General features: G+C 38.4%; 1 protein-coding gene across 3 annotated transcripts in view; it reads left to right on the top strand.

Annotated features, from left to right (window-relative positions):
* Positions 1 to 20,907, top strand: part of LOC127790770 (kinesin-like protein KIN-7O) — a 37,821-nt gene extending 16,914 nt beyond the window's left edge. For 2 of the 3 annotated variants that reach the window (XM_052320434.1, XM_052320435.1), the window contains exons 25-33: positions 254 to 460; positions 605 to 694; positions 792 to 932; positions 4,106 to 4,203; positions 5,294 to 5,372; positions 5,494 to 5,658; positions 5,782 to 5,901; positions 6,236 to 6,307; positions 20,419 to 20,907. In XM_052320434.1, coding sequence (XP_052176394.1) covers positions 254 to 460; positions 605 to 694; positions 792 to 932; positions 4,106 to 4,203; positions 5,294 to 5,372; positions 5,494 to 5,658; positions 5,782 to 5,901; positions 6,236 to 6,307; positions 20,419 to 20,643 — 1,197 coding nt within the window. In that variant the 3' untranslated portion in view covers positions 20,644 to 20,907. Of the gene's footprint in view, positions 1 to 253; positions 461 to 604; positions 695 to 791; positions 933 to 4,105; positions 4,204 to 5,293; positions 5,373 to 5,493; positions 5,659 to 5,781; positions 5,902 to 6,235; positions 6,308 to 20,418 lie in introns of those variants that run through there. The other variant, XM_052320436.1, reaches the window with a different exon arrangement.
* The last annotated feature ends 243 nt before the right edge of the window (positions 20,908 to 21,150 follow it).

Raw genomic sequence — 21,150 nt, forward strand, 5'->3', positions numbered from 1 at the left:
AAATTTAATAACTGAACTCTTAAGCTTGTAGGGTTATATCACCCTGTTGAGAGTAAATTAATAGTATAGAAGATAAACTTAACCCTCTATCCAACAATTTAAACTTTTAAATTAGATGGTAGTTAACAATTCAACATGGTATCAGAGCAAGCAAAAGTCTTGATGTTTCTTCCCATTTTTCAGTAGTGAAATATGTGAGATTCTGGTGAGTTGCAGAGTTTGACTTTTTTTTTTTCAATTTACTATTGTTAAGGATGATTACAAGAAGCTGGAGGTCCTTGCATTTGAGATGGAGGCAACTATTGCTTCTTTGGAAGAGGAATTAGCTACAGCGAATGAGGAGAAGGAAATGGCTGTTTCTAGAGCTGAAAGTTTGGCTACAGACCTGCAAGCCTTATCCAAACTTCTGAATATTTCAGATTCAGAACTGAATGAATTGCGGGAAGAGGTGTCAGCCCTTGTAAGTTTCCCATGTTTTACCTGTCCTTGGTGATGTCTAATTTCTTAGTTATTTAGAACTTTTTCTTTTCATATTATCAGAAGTAGTTCGGCAAGTTGCTTCCATTTTTTCAGTCTGTCATTGTTTATTTCTCTGTTGTTCCAGCAAATATCTTTGGAAGAATCAAGTTCGTATAACAAGAATCTGGAAACTTCTACTAAGATGTTGGTTGAAGAAAAGGAAGAGTTGGCAATGGTAAAGCTGAGTGTTGGACCGTGCAACTTAGAGACTTCAATGAAAATCCGCATCTTGGTGTACCATCAGTTGCCTGATTCTATGTTATGTCTTGCAGCAACTTACTGAAGCCCTTATGGCAATGGAGGAAGAGAAGGTCATATGGTCTGCTAAGGAGAAAGCTTCCATCAAAGCCATAGAAGAGAAATCAAATTCACACCATGCTGAGATTATGTCTTTATCTAAACAACTGTCAGAGGTACTTCAAAATTTAATCTTTAAATAAATGTTGAAGAATATATCAGCATCTCTTGGAAAGATTTACTCTGTTCTTGTCTGAGCTTATCATTATCCACGAGGACTTACTATTTGCTAAGATCTATATCTTGAAAAAAGTTGTGTAGACACTGCAATTTTTAAATCATACAGTATTCTGTTTTGGGGCTTCGTAGTACCAAATTAGCCTCGGCTGCTCGCGGGAAGTAAATTACTGAACACATTTACAGGGGAAAAAAATTACTAAACACAATCAAATCCATGCATATGTAAAGTCCGTATGAGAAACTCCTTGCAGTCAGTTTTGATAGCTAATACAGGAGATTACTTTAGACATTGAATGTGTCATTCTAGAGGCCTAGGACCATAGACATGGAATGAGGCATGGATATGTTGACATAAGTGAGAAAGAAAATTGATATGGCTATCAAAAGATTGCTGCTTTAAATATATTTTCTGAATTTAATATCAGAAAGTTGCAATTTTACTTATGATCTGAACAATTTTACCTAAAATTGAACATTTGAAAAGGCAAAGCTTCCAAATTATAATCTACTCGTACTTGATTTCTAATTTATCACTATTACTATGTTATTTAGTTGTAAAAGCTATCTGTAGCATACTTTATATTGGTGATGCAAGTGATGTGTTATTTTCAGAAATTTCTAAGGTACACATCTAGGATTTGCAAAAAGTATTCCCAAGGATGTTATGCATTGTTCCTATCAAGAGACTTACTGAATGGTTCATGATGGGGACTATTGAGAAGTGTTAACAAAGTAGTTGCAACTATTAAATATAATTCTCAAATTAAGATGAGTTGCAACCCAATTACCTATCCCTTCAACCTTTTGGGTGTGCTTGTTTTCCTTTCCTTAGACCCCACAACGAACACAATTTTGATTTTCATTCCACCAAATGTATTTTCATTGGATATAGTCATGTGCAAGCTGGGTACGTGTTCTTACATCCCACGGGTTGACTTTATGTTTCATGACATGTTCAGTTTAATCCTTCAAGTTCCCTTTTCCTACCCTGTTTCCATCTACTTCAGTCTATTTCTTCTTCTTCTCGTAGCCTTCCCAGTTCATTTTTTCTCATTTTCTTCTCTTAATCCTCAAGTAGTACAGTCTCCTGCTCCTTCTTCACCTTGTATGCATGCTTTGCTGCAACAGAGTTCTCCTTCATTTTCCACATTACCTACAACATCTAAGCCACAACCTAAGCAACCTAAGCCACAATCTCTTCCTTCTATCCATCCTATGATCAATCGCTTCAAAACCAAACAACTTCTGGCCACTTCACCTCTTGCTCTAGTGAGTGCCGTAGAACTTAGCTGAAGTAGTGATGCTCTCTTGGATCCTAGGTGGGTTAAAGCTATGCAAGAGGAGTTTAATGTCTTGCAAGATAATGGTACATGGGAGCTTGTTCCTTACTCTCTCAACATGAATTTGTTGGCTGTAAATGGGTGTTTCATATCAAGTACAATCCAAATGGGCCAGTTTTGAAGTTTAAAGCTCGGTTAGTGGCTAAGTGGTTCCACCAAAATCCCGGTATAAACTATGTTGAAACTTCAATCCAGTGGTAAAGGCACCTACTATACGTGTTCTTATTACCTTAGCAGTTTGGTTGGGATATTCAACAAGTTGATGTGAACAATGCCTTTCTCAATGGAGATTTGTTTGAAACAGTCTACATGTCCCAACCTGAAGGCCTTGTTAGCTCAGAAAATCTTTCCTATGTCTGTCAACTAAAGAAGTCTCTACATGGCTTTAAACAAGCCCCTTGTGTTTGGTATGCAAAGCTTAGGACAACATTCCAAAACAGGGGATTGGTGAGAGCACTTTCTGATGCTTCTCTTTTTATTAAGAAACAATAGGAATCTGTTCTGTTCATTCTTGTGTATGTGATGATAATCTTATAACTGGTTCAGATCCTAGGACTTTAAGTATTTGTTCATGATTTGGACACTCATTTTGCTCTCAAAAGTCTTGGGTCTATGAATTATTTATTAGGTTTGAAGCTTATAGGGACAACAAAGGTCTCTATCTTAATCCAAATATACTGTTGATTTGTTGAAAGGGGCTAGTATGCAAGACTGCAAGCCATGTTTCACACCAGTTAATTTGGGGACTCCTATGACAGATGATGGTGAAATGTTTTCAGATCCATCTTTATATAGAACTATTGTTGGCTCACTACAATATCTGATTTACACTTGACCTGACATTGCTTTTGTGGTAAATAAAATCAGTCAATTTTTATCTTCTCCTAAACAACAACATTGACTAGCCTGTAAAAGATTGCTCAGATTCTTGAAGGGGACTGTTGGATTAGGACTATTGTTCACTCCCTCTAATCTATCTATTGAGGTTTATACAGATGCAAATCATGCTGGGTGTAGAGTAACATGAAAATCCACGAGTGGACTGTGTGTATATCTTGGTAATGATCTCCTAATTTGGAGTTTCAAAAAACAGTCAGTGGTAGCAAGGTCAGTTGGGGAAACTAAATATAGAGCTCTTGAACAAGGAGTTACTGAAGTTTTGTGGCTAAAGTCTCTATTCACTGAATTGGGCTATTCCTCTTAGACTCCTATAATCTCGTGTGCAGCCAACCAAAAACATTGCTGAGAATCCTGTCCTTCACTCACGCACCAAACATATTGAAATTGATGTTTCCTTTGTCAGAGAGTTGAAAATAGAAAGGTGGAGATCATATGCATTCCTACACAGTATTAAACAGCTGATATTCTCACCAAAGGTCTGCCTAGAGACATGATTCTTTTTCTAGGTAACACACTCCGTCTAACACTGTCCCCTAAATGTGCTGTCCAAGATAAACTACAACTGACTACTCAGAAGGATGATTCAAAGAAGGCCGAATAGACAAATATAGCTTGAACTTTACATCAATTTTATCTTGATTTGACATTTGCTTCAATTTGGTCATTGAACTTTCAATTTTATCCTCGATTGAGCAAGCGTGTGCCCCTGTTTACGTGGTGGCTGATGCGGCGACTGATGTGTCCAATAACGGACACATCAGCAAAAACGACATCATTTCTGGGTAATGGGTGACAATGAATAGATCTGAAACTATTTCTTCTCTTTGCTTACTAGCTGATCTCTTGTATGTTTTGCTGATGACTTTCAGGTGAGAAATGAGTTGGCATCCTGTAGAGGAGAATGCAAAGCCCTTGGGGAAAGATTAGTAAGCTCTGAGCAAATTGCAGAATTAGAGAAGACGTGCAGGTTTTGTTGTCATTTTGATTTTCAGTGATGTCATCAATTGCTACAACTTAATTACCATTCCCCTGGCTGTTCCGAACTCCTGGCCATTTCTGACATTAAGTAGCTTCCCAAGTACGATCACAAGAGCATTTCCTTCAAGATACCATTTTTAGTAGAGCAAACATATAGATTAGTTGAACCTAGTCATTATATCTATGCAAATTTAAATTTTGTACACCCTTTTTCATTTTTGTTTTGAGGACATTAATATTTATCAATGCATAGAATCAATTTCAACCATAGTTTTTGATAAAGTCTTGCAAACATAGTAGCAATAGAAAAGACATGCATACTTGTTTTAGTAACTAATTCAATTAAGCCTGATGCCTATATCCCCCAATTATGAATTTCCATACTAGTTTTAACTGAGAGGATTTTAAATGAGGTTAATTGGGACCCATTTACATCCCTACTTAGCAGAAAACCAGGATGTCAGAGAAGTAGCAGAGAAGAATCAACAGAGAGATAGATAGAGAAATGTTAGGAAGCAAGGATTAGAAAATGGAGAAAGCCAAAGAATTCTCAAACGGACTCAGAATCATACAAGTAGAAGATGCAGATATGAAGAGAAAGTGGGACAAGGCATAGAAGGAGATAAAGGAGAACATCACTATCAGATAATTCTTATATGGGAGATAAGCTAAGAGGAGAAGAACAAAGATATATAAAGAACTAAGATATATATTGTCAATCACATTGCTTATAATTCTTGGCATGCATCTCCAATATTGTAGCATTTAAATTATTGAAAAAATTTAAATGAATTATGTAAGAAAATTAGCTATTAGATTTAGATTTATGTGCGCCCTAGAACCTATTCGTCCCCAGTTATCTTAACAAAAAAAAAAAAAAAAGGAATCTATAATTGCCCCCAGATCTCCAATTCAACCCACAACTCTATGCCCCAGAAAAGCCCAGCCAACCAAAAAGAAAACTGAATGAAGAAGAAAAATGCAAGTTGATGACTTTCTCCTTTTGGGTCAAATCAAATTATTTTATTTACCAATTAAGGAAACAACAGTCTTACTGTTCATTATTAATTGGGCTTCAGTATGGAGAAATCCTTAGAGAATGAGAGGCTAAGAAATGAGCTTAGAATGGCTGGAGATCAGAGCAAAAGGTCTGAAGAAGTAAGTTCATCTGTAGTATTATATTGTTCTCAAAATTCTTTGGCAACAGAAAGTACATTTGATTGTACTGCATTTAACTGTGATTTCCTCCCCAGCCTTATTTAACTAAGTCTTACTGCAGGATTTAAAGTCAAAATTAGACATGCTTGCTTTGAATCATCATGATGCTTGCGAGGATGTAGAGAAGCTGCAGAAAGAATTGAGTGTGCTCAAGAAAGAAAAGGAATATTTCTTAAATCAAGTCAAAGATTCAGATAAGAGATCAGTTCTGATAGATGAACTCCAGGTTTCTTCTTTGGTCAATACCTAATAAACTTATTTTAATTAATTAGTGTTTGTCAAAAGAGATCAAAACTTTGATTTGTAGATTCATGTTGCTGCTATGTAATCACGTATTTTCCATGGGCAGATACTTCAAGACCAGCTTCTTAGAATTACTAAGGAAAGGGATAAGTTGATGGCTCAAATTGAAGAGCAGCAGACCCATGAGGTTGAATTGAAATTATGTGGTGAAAGTCACGATGAAAGGGTACATCTTTGGTTTTTTGTCTCTCCTTTTTCTTGTTGCACTTTTTGCTCTTTTTTTTTTTTTTTTGGCACAGGGGGATGGTGTCCGACTGAGGGCATGTACCATCCTGCCAGACTGTCAGTGTACCACACACCTAGAAAATATCAGATAGCACAGGATATCGGAGTGGGGTACTTCCTAAAAGGAGGGATTTTAAGCCCATGATCAACATTTAGAAGCCTGGGGATTTTCAAGTTCCACCCATTCTAATCCTTTGGGTCTGTTGAAATTTGAATTCTGCCTATGGTGCCATAATTTTTTTGAGAGCTGGAATGAGATGGTTATTTTCTTACAGTTATCGAAGGCAACGGCTGAAGTTGAGGAGTTGACTCATTGTCTTTCCAAATTGGAAGTCAAGATGCAGAATGTAAGTGTCTATGAATACTCTTTTTCTGGTATGCAATTCTGCATCGTTTACAAGTAAATATGCAGTACATATTGTAAGTTTGCTAGATGTTTCTAGCAAGTTATCAAGTATAAAGGGTGCAAGGTAGGATCCTCAACAAAGCCTTTACGTAGCCTCCACCATCTAGTCAACTTGATGTGGGCCATGGTGCCATGTCATTCATATGTTGGATGTTGACCTGGTAATCTTTTTCCCTCATTTTGAAAAGGAAAAAAACAACAATATTTAACCTTATTATGTGTGGGCACTTATATAATTTATAACTAGTTAATTATTTCTATCTATGACATTGTCTTCAGTAAGGTTGTTATAATTTATATTATACTTAAGGGCTCCTACCAAGTTTTTCTTGCTCTTTCTTTTTTTCTTTTGTTAAATGGTTGTCAACTAAGCGATGGAACACAACTATATCAATTATCTTCATTCATCACCATCTCATGAAACTTCTCCATATGAAGATGGTGTTGAAACTTTATTTCATCATTACTCCGCCAGGGGATGTTATCCACTGTCGGTCCCAAGCTCGGATAAAGGAGGAGGGTTGCGTTAGGTAGCTGACAGCCAGCATAAAACCTAGTTGGATCCAAATATGAATTCTAGACAAATTATCTGTTGGGGCGTAACCTACATAGAAGTCTAGAATTCATGTAGTCGACCCCACATAGTGGGATAAAGGCTGGATATGTTGTTGTGTTGTAAATGGTTGTTTCATTCCATCCAATCTCCTTATAGAAGCTTTTTTTTGGTCTTTTTTTCTTATGGTCAAACCATCTTAATCATATCTCACTCATTTTATTTTTATAAGGAGCCACTTTAATATTTTCTTGTATGTTGCATATCCATTTTAACATCTCATCTTTGTTACACTTATTTTTTGCATATGTTGACGTTTTACTGTCCTACATTTTGTGCCATATAACATTGCAAGTCTTATAGCATAAAATTTCTTTTTAGCTTTAATAGAATCCTACTGTCACATAAAACTTTGGATGTACCTTTACATTTTAACTATATGGGTAACATTCTCGTCAATCTCCCATCTTTTTGGATGATTGATCTAAGAAATCTCAATTGATTTTTTTTTAGTATGACTTGATCTTCAAGTATTATTGATGAGGACTTGACATTACATTTATTTATAAATTCACCCCCCCCCCCCCCCAAATATCCTTTCCAAGGAGCAAATCACCGCATGCCACGTGTCCTACCAATTATGTTGGAAGATTGGCAATATCACAATCAAATTTGAAGGATTTCCGATATTTCCTTTTGCATTGTTTCCTTTTCATAGCTGATTCCTCTTTCAAATTATTTCCTAGATTAGAGATTTAGTTGTTAATAGCTTTCTTAATTTGTTCTTTCCTTGGCCTATATATTGTTATCTTTGCTATAAGGCTTATCATCGGAGAACATATTTTGCAATAAATACAGTAATATCAAATTATAGTGTGCCATGTGTCCTTTCGTTCATAAGGTGACACATGACCTATTCACTCTTCTATTACTTGGAAAAGTGGTTCACGCCTGGGGTATCTTACTCCATAGTTTGAAAATCTCGAGAGATGATCTTTTCGAGGCTCTCACTCAACAATCTTGGAGGATAATTGTGCTGAGAATCTCATTTAACTATTGGGGTTTGACCTATATAAAGGGCAAAGTCTCAACATATAGCTGTCTTTGACATTTTTACTTATGTGAGCTCTATAGTGTTCATCCTAACTCCTATTTGAGTACTAACTTGATTGTTGGAGGCTATTTTGGGGGACTAAGGCCTCGCCCTTTCAGGAGTTTGATGCTTGGTGTAGTTAGTGATCCTTCCAAACAACATCAATTAACGCCCATCATGGGGACTAGGTTATTTTGTAACGTGCACAATTAGACTCTTGAACACTCTATCATGCCTCCTCGCTATGCGCCCTTAGCTTGGAGCCAACAAAGTAGACAACACTGAGCTTGTAACATCCCACATCGAGCGATAAGAAGGACCGGAACAACTTACTCTGATGGGCTTACGCGAACTTTCCAGGGGGTCACCCATCCTTGAACTTCCCCAGCTCAAACACGCTTAATCCGGGAGTTCCTTGCCTACATTCAGCTCAAAAGGTATCCAGCTAGTGTTATTTCCTTCCTTACTTATCCTCGATATATACTACTTTTTTTTGGGCTCTTGGGGTATTTCATTCTCCGCGATTGAGCACATGACGTCACGTCATGCGACCGTGCAACTGGTCCCAGATCTTCTCCCCTTTGGGGTTGCCATCCTAGAAGCTTGCCAGAAGCCGCTCGTTGTACAGGCCCTCGAGCCCTGGTGCCACTCTCGCCCTCATTGGATCGCCTTCACTAAGGGTCAGCTCTAATACCACCTGTAACATCTTGCATCGAGCGATAGGAAGGATCGGAACAACTTATCCTGATGAGTCTACACAAACTTTCCAGGGGGTCACCCATCCTTGAGCTTCCCCAGCTCAAGCACGCTTAACCTGAGAGTTCCTTGCCTACATTCAGTGCAAAAGGTATCCAGCTAGTGTTATTTCCTTCTTTACTTATCCTCGATATATACTACATTTTTCTAGGCTCTTAGGGTATTACAAAGCTCCCTTAAATGTTGATAGAGGTCCTCCACTTTCTCCTCCTCTTGAGCAAGTTGTTGAATGAATCGGTAATCTTAAGTTATAGGTCTAGTTATTTCATGTAAATACTTGGTGGCTTTATTTAAGAGCAACAAAAGCACAACAATACCATAACCCCTTGGCTTACCACTCCTAGCATCATGAACAAGGGCAAGAGTAGGATAGGTATATGCATTGAGAATCTAGGAGGGACTCTAAGGGAATGTCACGACCCCAAAGGCATATTAGTTATAGTAGATTACATGTATTAGTTAGGTGTTGTACTTTGTTGCTTTACCTATTATACCTTTTAGTTGTTCCAGCCTATAAATATGCTAGAGTAGGTAGAGAATGACATTGTGGAATGAAAGTTTGAATTCAGTCTTCTCTCTCTCTCAATCTCCTTTGTTCTCCCTCAATTCTCTTTGTTTTTGTTCTGTCTCTCCCTCCATTTTTGCTCTCTCTTCCATATTCTTCTCAGTTTCCTTTCTAAACCCTAGGTGCGTGATAGGGAGAAAGACCCTCTAATAGCAAGAAGCAAAAGAAGTTGGAGGCTTTTGCCTCCTCAGTTCATAGTCACACCCAAGGCAAGCAGGCTGAGTAAGAGCAACTGATTCAACTTTTGGAGAAGGCGATTTAGTCCCTAAAGAAGGGGCGAGAGAACCCCCCCCCTTCCAAAAAAAAAAAAATGTGGAGCTTGAATCAACCTCTTGGCCTCTTAATCATAGTCGAGGTTCCTCTTAAGAAGTTTAGGATCCCATTCCTTAAAGCTATACAATGACTTAATTGATCCTGGTGATCATATAGACCTCTTTTCGTCCCATATGCTCGTTTAATCTACATCTGATAGCATATGGTTTTAGGTGTTCTCTACTAGACTCTGAGGTAATGCTCAGATTTGGTATTTGAGCTTGTCAAATGACTCTATCACGAGTTTGAGGGACTCTAAGACTTAGTTCCTCACTTACTTTGCATCTTGGTGGAGGCATCTTAAGACTTCAATGACTCTAGTGAATGTTAAGCAAACATTGGGGGAATGCTTAAAGAATATCTGGCTTGTTTCAATGAGGAGACCCTAGGTATTCATGATTTTGATTAAGGGGTAGCTATAGCGGTGTTTTAGAATGGCCTAAAGCCTTACCCTTTCTCTTTCTTTATCCAAGATGCCTTCTTAGTCTTTCTTGTAAATTTTGAACTAAGCCTAGAAGCATATCAATGTCAACGACATCCATCAGGCGAAAAAGGTTGAGTAGCTCGTGAAAAGGAAAAGAAAGTGAAGGTAACCCTTGAGCATCAGCCTGATGACCATCGGGTCAAGCATATGACCATTTAGGTTAGTTAAATAGTTGGCGAAGTCTAGTTCGGTAACTCCTCCCCCTTAATAGTTGTTGTTGGGCTATGTTGATGCACATTTGGCACAAGGACATTCTTCACCTGTTGGGGAAAATGCAAGCACCATTGATTAATAGGAATCGATACAAGACTGTCGATTCCATCACACAGATGACTGCTTACAGTTAAAAGATGCTATTCAAGACCTCATAGATAAAGGGTTCCTCGCAAACTACATTGTTCAGGAAGATGATCATGTCCCTTGCAGTAAGCTAAGTGCCCCAGGGAACGAAGTCAATCTCAAACATGCAATAGATAAGGGCAACACAATTGTTGAGACCATTCTTGAACTCCTTTGAGACAAGAAGGGAAACATCCCATTGAAGAGCCGAAACAACCCCTAATCATCCATATCTTAGCAGCTTGGGCCCACCCCAACGACTAAGGTTGCTTCTAAAGAGGCCTCGGTGTGATGAGGTTATTGTGTTTACAATTGATGATCTGCATTAGCGAGCCAAATTATGATGACCCTCTCATTATCTTAGCTAAGGTGGTCGATTGTGTGGTTTAATTAATATCGGTGGATATAGAGAGCTCGTTTTAGATTCTCTATTGAGATGCTTACTTGTGTATGGACTATAAGATAGAGTTGACCTTAAGCAAGTTTGGACCCCTTTAATTGGATTTAATGGTGAAGTGGTGGAGGCAGATAATCACATCCATATGCCAATCACAATTGGGATTACACCTATGGAGTCCGTGGTGACATTGAATGTCCTCATTGCTAATATGCCCTCAGCTTATAATATGATATTGGAGAGATTAGTCTCAAGTGCCTTGCAAGCAATCCCCTCAGCTTATAATATGGTGCTCAAGTTCCCAACCCCTAAGGGGTGGATAAAGTTCAAGGGGATTAGAAAGTTACCTGAGAATGCTACATGGCCTCCCCTAGTAGGTAGATTGCTTGGTAGGGCACTACAACCTCTGCTAGCTACCTCTTGGAGAGTCTAGGCTAAAAATACTTGAGCCTATGGGTAAACTTGTATTCAAACTAGCATGACAGTTGGGGGGTGAGCACCTTGTGGTCCAGATGAACTCCAATCTTATTGTTTAACAAGTTTCTGGGAGTATGAAGCAATAAAGGCAAGCATGACCTGTTATCTAAACCTTGTAAGGGAGGTTATAACGCAGTTTGACTTGTTCAAAATTAAGCATATCCTCTTCTCTAAGAACACGTTTGTCAACACTTTGTCAAAAGTGGCATCCTTGACCTATTTGACTACATCTCGGATAATCCTCGTTGAGTTATTACCTTAAAAAAAGCATTAAAGAAGTAGTTGTGGCTTTATGCTCGACTCTAGAGCCAAGTTGGATGGATAACATCATTTCATATCTCGTTCATGGGTAATTGTTTGAAAATGAGTAGGAGGCTCGAGCTTTAAAGTGATAAGTGATGAAGTTTGTTCTCGTTGGGTTGGACTTGTATAAGAAGCCATTCAGCTACCCTCTGTTTCCGTGTGTTTGACTTTTCGAGGCTATTTCTTGAGGGAGATTCACAAGGGTATTTGTGATAGCTACATAAAGGCTCGGTCAGTCTTTCAGAAGAAGGTGCACCATTCTTGAGGTAGAGGAAGTTGAAATTTTACATGGTTATTAAGTACTTATGTTTAGCAATAAAAACTTGAAAGGCAATGTGATAAGAAACATTGTAAGTGGTAAAGTACGTGAAGACAAGCATTAGACTTGATATGCTCAAGATTTTTTTTTTTTTTTTAATTTTATTCATTAAGATAGCATTTGTTAACTAAGATATAGATTGAAAAATGTGGGATGTGAAAAGTATTTCAGACAACAGTGTTTTTCATTATGTTTGTTAAATTTTCTGAAAAGAAGTTATATGACATCTTATTTAGAACTTTCAAGATAAATTTATCTCTTCTTTCCCTTCGGATAACTTATCTTGTACTTTACAGATAAATTATCTTGATAAACTCTTATTTTACTCATTTTAACAAACACTACCTAAGTGAGAAGTTTTACAACATGAGGAGATCAATCAAGGAAACAAGAAATTCTATATCTACGAAGGCCTATCTACTCAGTAGCTTTGTCTTTTAGTCACTCTTCCTCATGGCCCTTTAGGGCCTTGTCTACTCCCCCTGCAAAGGTCCCAGCATCCTTGGTAACTTGGTTATTGTCGAGCTACTCCTTGGTCACTGTTGTTGCTTGCCTCTACATCTCTCAACTTGGAGGAAATCAACCAAGGAAACCAGAAATCCTATATCTACTTAGGCCTATCTACTTGGTAGCTCCATCTTTTGGTCACTCCTCATGGCCCTGCAGGGCCTTGCCTACTTCATCTACAAAGGTCCCAACCTCTTTGGTAACTTAGTCATCGTCGAGCTACTCCTCAGTCACTATTGTTGCCTTTGCAACCTACCTCTACATCTCTTGAGTTGCATCTTCGTCAAGCACAACCTGTTGAGGTCCAAGTCTAGGAAGGTTTTGGATACCTCTTTCCTCTGTTGGGTGAACCCCATCTTCTAGACCTATTGTAGCTAAGCTCGGAGGTAGTTTTCAAATTTGAGAAAGGCAGTAGGGTCAGTTTTTTTCTTGAAATTAGTGAGCACAAATATTATTAATTAAAACCATAAGAGAAATACAATGATCCTTAGAAAACACCGGACCCACCCATCAAAAACTTGGAACAAGAACAAGAGAAAACCATACAATCCATTACCACCCCACCCCTTTAAAAAAAAAAAAAAAAAACACCTAGCCATTAGGGAGACCATGCCACCCAAGACTGACTCCGAAGCCACCTAAAGACTTATCGGTTGAGCATAGAAGTAGACATGATGACCTGGTCCACTGAGAAAGGGAAAAATGGCTCCACAGTTCTAATCCAAGCCACCAACCCTGGCTAACACCAAGTTAAAGATATCAACCACACCTGACTCCCGATCCTTGAAAACTAACCTATTATGTTCCTGCCACACTGTTCATAGCGCTACATATAAAAGAGACTTCCATATATTATTTTTCCTTTTACCCCAAGCAAAATAAGCCCACTGGATGAATAATCCCCCAACTGATCTTGGACAGGCCCACTCATAGCCCCACCATCTAAAAATTTGTCGCCACAAGCACAAGACAGTCTCACAGTGGACGAAGAGGTGGTTCACAGATTCCGGGATAGAGCCACAAAAGACACAAAGTGGGTCATTCCCTTGTAGAATCCCTTTCCTACCCAAATTGACATTAGTGTCAATCTTCCCCCAAATGACCAGCCACACAAACAACTCCACTTTTGGAGGAGCAAAACTGCCCCAAACTCGAGTTGCCACAAAATTAATTTGGGGAACATTGGATCCAAAAATCAATGAGCAAAGCATCTCGTTAAATGAGTGCGACGAAAAAAACCCAACCCCTTCAAATGACCTTTTCCGATCCTCCCTTCCACTCACTAAATGGACTTAAGAAATAACCCTCAATAGTTCAGTTCGGATAGATTCTTCTCTTTCAAGAAGTGGCCTTCTTCATTTAAAGCACCAAAACCATTTGTTATTCACCCAAAACCCTAACTCTGCCACCTTTTTTCCTTAATCCATAGACACCGCGTAGAGCCGTGGGAATAAGCCTGAAAGAGAAAAGGTACCCACCCAAATGAGCCTTTAGTGTGTTTTGGCTAAGTTGGAGGGTTAAAATATTCTAGTCCCTTTACCTTACCCATTAATTACTCGAGCTAGTGCTCCTTGGTAGCTAGGGTTGATTCAACGACCTTCATCTTCTCTTACGACTTGGCTCATTCTTTCTCAGGGGAAGGGACCTTGTTGTCCTTAGACTTTGCCTTGCTTAGAGGTTGACCTCTTTTTCTTCCATCTCCTTGGTCTTTAGGTACAATTGTTGGTCGAGCTTCATTACTTTTTGGGAGTTGGCTGCAAACTTATTGAAGAAGGCGAAGAAGAGAAAGATACTCTGCAATGAATAAACAATGTTTGTAACTGAGCCATATAAATAATGGTTGGGGCAAAATTCTTGCATAATGTGGCCTCGATGGTCTCAAGGGTTAGGTTAGCAACAGCGTGATGGCCGATAAAGGATGGTAGCTTGTGGATTAGCTCTTTGATTATGAACTCGTTAGTGCTAACAGCGTTCTCTCGGACTGTCCAGCAGGGGATGTGGATGGGCAGCAGGTTCTATCGAGGATTGGAGGCATTCGAACCCCTAGAAAGTGTTTTTGACTTGGATGTCAGTAGGGGTTAATGAAGGGTTGGTGATTTTGAGTATGTTTGACTTTGAATTGGCATAGGGCACTCATTTCTTGGGGGGAACAGTCATGGAAGTCGAGCCTATGGGGTTAGTTTTGTTCTTCTTTGGAGGCTCTTTCCCTTTTGGAAAAGTCTAGAGAGCCAGACACGCTTACCGATGGGGTTATCGAAAGGGGGTAAGAAGACGAAATTACCCCCGCCCACTTTGCAAATTTGCAAAGTGGGCCACAGCTACTCTCTCCTCTCCCTTCCCATGGCTGCTGCCTTCGCCCCGCCATTGCGCCTCGCTACCATCGCCTCGCCGACCATTGCAGATGCAACAATGGTCGACGAGGCAGGGCGACATGGTAGCGAGGCATAATAGCGAGGCGAAGGCAGCGGCGAGGCAGCGACCATGGGAGGGGAGATGAGAGAGCAGCAGTGGCTCACTTTGTAAATTTGCAAAGTGGGCAGGGGCAATTTCGTCTTTTTGCCCCCTCTCTGTCACCCTTTCTGGCCCTATAGAACGCCCCTTCCCTTTTTGTCGAGCTTGTCGACGGTTATTCCTGGCATTTTCCTGTTGGGCTTTCAAAGTACCCCATAGCTAAGCTTCCTGTACCATTTCTTTTGCAAAAGGCAAAGAATATTAAGCAAGTTAGCATCAAGCAAAAATATAAGGAGAAAATAACTCCGTAAAACAAAAGGTGTAGTGCAAATAATCAACCTAAGGTTTTCATGTGCTTGGATCTAGGACCCAATGTAAGGAAACTTAAGGCCAAGGTCTGCTTGGAAATTAGTTTGAGGGCACTAATGTACTCTTAACACAATTAGGGTTGCCATGCTTTTTTTTTTTTTTTTAAGACTCGATTGGCTTAATTTTTGGAGTGCAAATCCAGCTTAGGGACCACTCAGTTAGAAATGGAAATTATTCCTCATTTTTTGTTACACTAAGTGTGACACCCCGTTCCCACTTACGAGTGCCACTCGTGAACAATCAACCGAACTACTCACATGCCCGATCATTCGTGAAGGGCGGACTATGTTTCAACACGAAACACCTTAGGTGGGAACTAGGTTTCGTCCTTCCCTTCCCTTGCCTCAACCCCAGGATCCACTAACAGGTTTGAGGTTTAATCATACCACACTTGACTAATTAATTTTCATTAATTTTGTCCCAATCGCCATTTTTATTTATTTTAATTCTTCTTCCTTCCAAGAATTCCACCGAGCTTCATAAAATTCACAATTTCAATCAACCCATTGATTTTTACCAATTTTGGAGGAAAAACTCATATAATTTAAATTTCCAAAAATTTTGGCATTTTCTCCAAAAATACCCAAAATTCCTTTATTTTGGAAAATTCCTTTGGGGCCCATAATCAACCAAGAATTGCCCCAAAATTCTCCAAATTTTACACACCATCCATACATCACAAATACTCACTTTCTCCCACCAAAGCTTACACAAATAAAATAATACTCCTTACACGACTCTTAGGCTCATTGCCACATGAATCAAATAAACAAGATAGGCTTCCAAAAGCCAAACCAAATATGAAGTTTACACCAATATTTTGGCTTCCACATGCCACAAGCCAACATCTCATCTAAAAAATAAAATAAAATCATACCTAGCATTTACAATACATGTTTAGGCTTCAACAAGCCACAACCAATAGCAAAATACATCACAAGCCTTCCATAAGCCATACTATGTTCTTAAATCTTCATTCCCATGCGTCCACATGCCATTTCATCTTTGTCTTAATTTTTCCCATGCCTTTACAATCTATATTTGAGGGTAAAACCTCATGAGCTATTAAGTTCAATAAGGGTGCAATGACAATAAGTATGAACATGAATATAAAATGTGATGCCAATGCATGCAATGCAATAAAGTTAGGGCTTTTACATCCTCAGAACCACCTTAGTTTGAGGCTTAAAACTACCCTACCCCACACAACCTCATGGCCATAGGTCCTTAAACACAAACAACATGCCAATGCACACATATTTTCTCATGAACCATATTTACAACCATGCAAAGCCACCATCCCATGGGGCTATCCCTTACCTCTTTTTTTTTATGAGATTCACCAACTTTGCTTTCAAGACTTTTCATGCTTCCCATCCCTTTTCCTTTCTTTGAAGCTTTTAAACTCTTCCAAGCTTCCTTTCAACTCTTCTCCTTAAGAGATTCCTTGAAACAAAATTTTTAAAGAAACTAAGCTACCATTAAATGGAACAAAAGGGAACTTATATACTCCCAAAGGAAGAACACTTACCTTATTCTCCATCTTCCTCCTTGGAAGACATTCTTTCTTTCTCCATTCTTTTTCTTCCTCTCCACAAAATGGGAGACTTCTTCCATTTCTCTCACTAACTTTGCCAAAAGGATTAGGGTTTCCATATACTAGTCTATTTATATTAGCACCCAATCATTCAAGAATAAATCCTAGCCATTGGATTTATTTGGTGAGAATAAATCTCAAGCACACAAATAGCTTAATCCATGCCACTTAATCTTGTGAAATATCCATCTTTGGATTATATTTCACTTTACAAGGTTAGATCTCAACCATCCAAAGAAAGCACAATCCATGTGCTTTTAAAAGCTTTAATCTCAACCATCCAAAGAAAGCACAATCTATGTGCTTTTAAAAACTTTAATCTCAACCATTCATTTCTTTAATATTTGGTAATCCATGCCATTTCTTCTCTTTAAATCCCCACTCTTGGATCTTTGTGGATTTAAGAGAATAAATCCTAAGCTTTCACCAAAAGCACAATCCATGCACTTTACTAAGAATAAATCTTGGCCATACACTTTTCTTTTAAAGAATAAATCTTAGCCATTGAAAGAAACACACTCCATGCCCTTTAATCTTCTTAAATATCCACCATTGAATTTCTTTCACTTTCCAAAACAAGATCTTAGCCACACAAGAAAGCACAATCCATGTGCTCTTCTCATTTTAAATCCAAGCCTTTGGATTTTTCAAAAACCATCCACTACCCTTGGATCAAGCCTTCCAATCCCATAAATAGAATTTCTTTTCTATTTATTTAATTTGGACTATTTTTAAGCCCATCATCTTGAAAGACATAATCACTTTCTTTTTCTTTTATATAAATCCCACATTTTCCAACCATTAATGATGACCATTTACTATTTTCATGTGGATTTTCTTTTTAATCCAACACCATCATTACATGAATGATCCATTAACATTTGGATTTATTTAATCCCACCATTTTACTTGAACAAGATTTTGCCAAGTGTCATCTCTAGACACTAATGTTGGCCTTCCAAGTTTCCATCCAAGCCATCCATGTGGCATCACCACATTAATTCACCCATTTAGGAAAAAATCAATTATTTCACACATAATTGAATATTCACTATTTTCTTTATTTTTCATAATTTAATTCCTTTATAGAATTTTACTCCACATTACTAAAATGCCCTTTATGAATTATTAATCCCATTTATCTTCACATAAATTCAAAAATGGGAAATTAATTCACTTCCATACTTAATTCCACCTAGGAATTATTTTCAATTTACCAAATTACCTTTTAGTGGACTTTACTATCCAAATTACCAAAATGCCCCTCTCATAGGGACACCATTATTCACAAAGATCCATTACCTTCTCAAAGGCATTTTTGGAAGTTTCTCACTTCCTTACTCATTTTCTTAATACTAGTAACACAGGGTGTTACACTAAGTGTTAGGGAAAATTGAACAAAATTGCACACAGAAAAGAAAAAATTTAAGTGGTTTGACAAAGAATGCTTATGTTCATGGTCGGTGTAGGTGTTTTTCATTATTTTGAAGGTTTTTTATTTTATTTTATTATAAGAGTCATGCCCACATATTTATAGATGAAAACTAGGACAAAAATAGAACTCCTAATTTGAACGGGATTCCTAATTTGTTTAGGTTTTGGGTTTCTAATTCGAACATGATTCCTAATACAGGACCCCTGTGCTAGTTCTGCATAGGTTTCATAAATTGAATTAGGTTCTATATCTGTAACACTAAGAAGTATCTTTTCTTCCACCTCTTGATCAGAGGGGTTATCAATGCTGAACTTCTTCCTAGGGGCAACAATGAAAGTTTATCGAGCCTTATTCTTATCAAAAGTTAACACCCTAAACATTCTCAATAACAAAGCATGGGGAAGAATGGATTTTGCTCGTCGACAACATAGGTGGAAGGAGATCAAGTTCCTCCACCCATTTGGTGCAACTTGGGAGGGGCTTAAGTCGAGGAATTTGAACATGATGGTAAGAGGGTGGGTTAAAGGAAGGTTCAGTCCCCTTAGTGGGGCTGATTGAACTCCCTAAATAGGGAGTTGATGTCTTTACTACTGAGAATCGAGTGGTCCTCGATTAGGTTGTTAGGAAGATCCTTAACCTTATGCTTGGTAAGATGGGAGGAAACCTTAGTCTTCTCTACAATTTTTACCTGAGGCCTTATTGAGGGCCTATCACTTATCGACTCTCCATTATTGCTAGAGCTATTTCTCAAGATTAACCTCTTTGGTGCTTGGATTTTTTTTGAGCTTGCCCTAACACTAGATTTTTTTTTGGTTTTGGGAATTACTAGCAGAAGACATACCTATGTTAAGGGAGACATTGGAGGAGGCGCTGAACATGAGCTCGCTTTTTTTAACAATGGATCTGCATTTGGAAGTGAGGTAAGGAAGATGAGATAGGAATTTATAGTTTGAGGAGGAACACCAATCGACACCTTATCTTGCTCGTCCTTCCCAGGATTGATGGTGTGGTGTGATCCTAAACATTCATCTCGATATCTGCCTTGGGAAGTGAGCGTGAGTTGGAGGAAGAGCAAGAGATGGAAGAATTCATACTTGTAGCACTCCACCACTTGATCTCTGGCGAGTTCAACATGAGGAGTGTGGAGGGCAAGTGATGAGGAGGACTTGACACTATATTTATTTATAAATTCACCCCCCAAATATCCCTTTCAAGAAGGAGCAAATCATCAAAGGCCACGTGACTCACCAATTTGAATGTGCCACTTTCTCACTGATAAGGTGACACATGGCCTATTTGCTCTTCTGTTATTCGGAGAAGCAATCCACACCTGAGATATCCTATTTCATAGTCCAAAAATCTCGAGAGATGATCTAGCCGTGGATTTCACTTGGCAATCTCAGAGGATGATATTGTTAAGGATATTGCTCAATTGCTGGGAGTTAGACCTATATAAAGGGTAAAGTCTCAACATGTAGCTGTCTCCAACAACTTTACATATGTGAGCCTTATAATGTTCATCCTAAGTCCTTTCCGAGTACTAACTTGATCTTTGGAGGCTATTCCGGTGGATTAAGGCCCTGCTCTTGTAGGCGTTTGATGCTCGGTTGTACTTGGTGATCCTCCCTAGCAACATCAGCACTACCATAACATCATTCATGCTATTTTTATTAAACTACATTTTGTATATTTGGTTTTCAATCTGCTTATGACCTCTAGATTTTAAGGGTTTCTCCATATCTTGAGCTCCATATTCAAGCTTTCTTTCATCTCATCCACCAACACAATTTCATTTGCAAATAGAAGGGCTATTTATTAATGTATTATTTTTGGCCATCTGCATTTAGAGTCCGTAGTGTGATTGAGGCTTGCAGGAGCTATATGATATCCACTCGCCAAACTCGGTTTCTGTTCTCAAAAGCTCAACTGAATATAAAACTGTGCCTAATAGGACTAATCCCCTATTGATAATCAATTGTGTGACTGATCAAAACACAAATTTTTCAGCTGCAAAATGTACCTTTACAAGTGGCCTGGGTTTTTGGAATCCCTTTTTACATTTAACTGAGTTTCTTCTTCCTATCTGCTTGAACAGAATGAAGCCGATTACAGCAAGGAAAAGGCAAAACTTAGGATGAGGCTCCGAGGGACACAATCCAAGATGGAAGCATTTAGTGTTCGGTATAAAGAGGCAGTGGAAGAGTTGAATTTCATGAACAGGAAATATGAGGACGCTGCAGCGAAGCTCAAGTCCCAGTTGGCTGCATACGGCATGGAGATCCTCAACATTAAGAAGCAGCTAGCTGCTGTAACTGCTTGATGACATGATCTTTATCGTGTTTATGTTACTATTTTCTTTAGCTTTTTACTGATTATGCAGTTACATTCTAGCTTGTTATTAGAAATCAGTCGGCATAAGAGAAAATGGAGGTGGTTTTTTCTTGTCTTTAACTTCAGTTAGAAGATCTGCAGAAGAAAAGAAGTGTATGTATGGGTATCTTTGCTATTCAGGCTCATTGTTATGGCCAGTGATGTTAGGACTTGAAGCCAAGGGCGCAAACATAATGAAATGACCAACTTATGTCAAAATAGTAAACAAAAATGCATCACATAAATCCATTCATGACTCAACAAAGTTGTAATATATACTGTTTTAATATAAATTTTAAACAAAAATCTTATTATGTTGAAGTATGATATTTTTGCAAACACGTGTTGGATTTTTTTTTTTAAAAATTTAATAATACTATTATTTTTATTTGTAATGTTAGCATCGGGTGATATTTTGAGTCTATAATGAGTAGGTATAAATTGACGAGTCTTTTTT

Source organism: Diospyros lotus, chromosome 14, assembly GCF_014633365.1.
Source record: "Diospyros lotus cultivar Yz01 chromosome 14, ASM1463336v1, whole genome shotgun sequence".
In the NCBI taxonomy this organism is placed as follows: Eukaryota; Viridiplantae; Streptophyta; class Magnoliopsida; order Ericales; family Ebenaceae; genus Diospyros; species Diospyros lotus.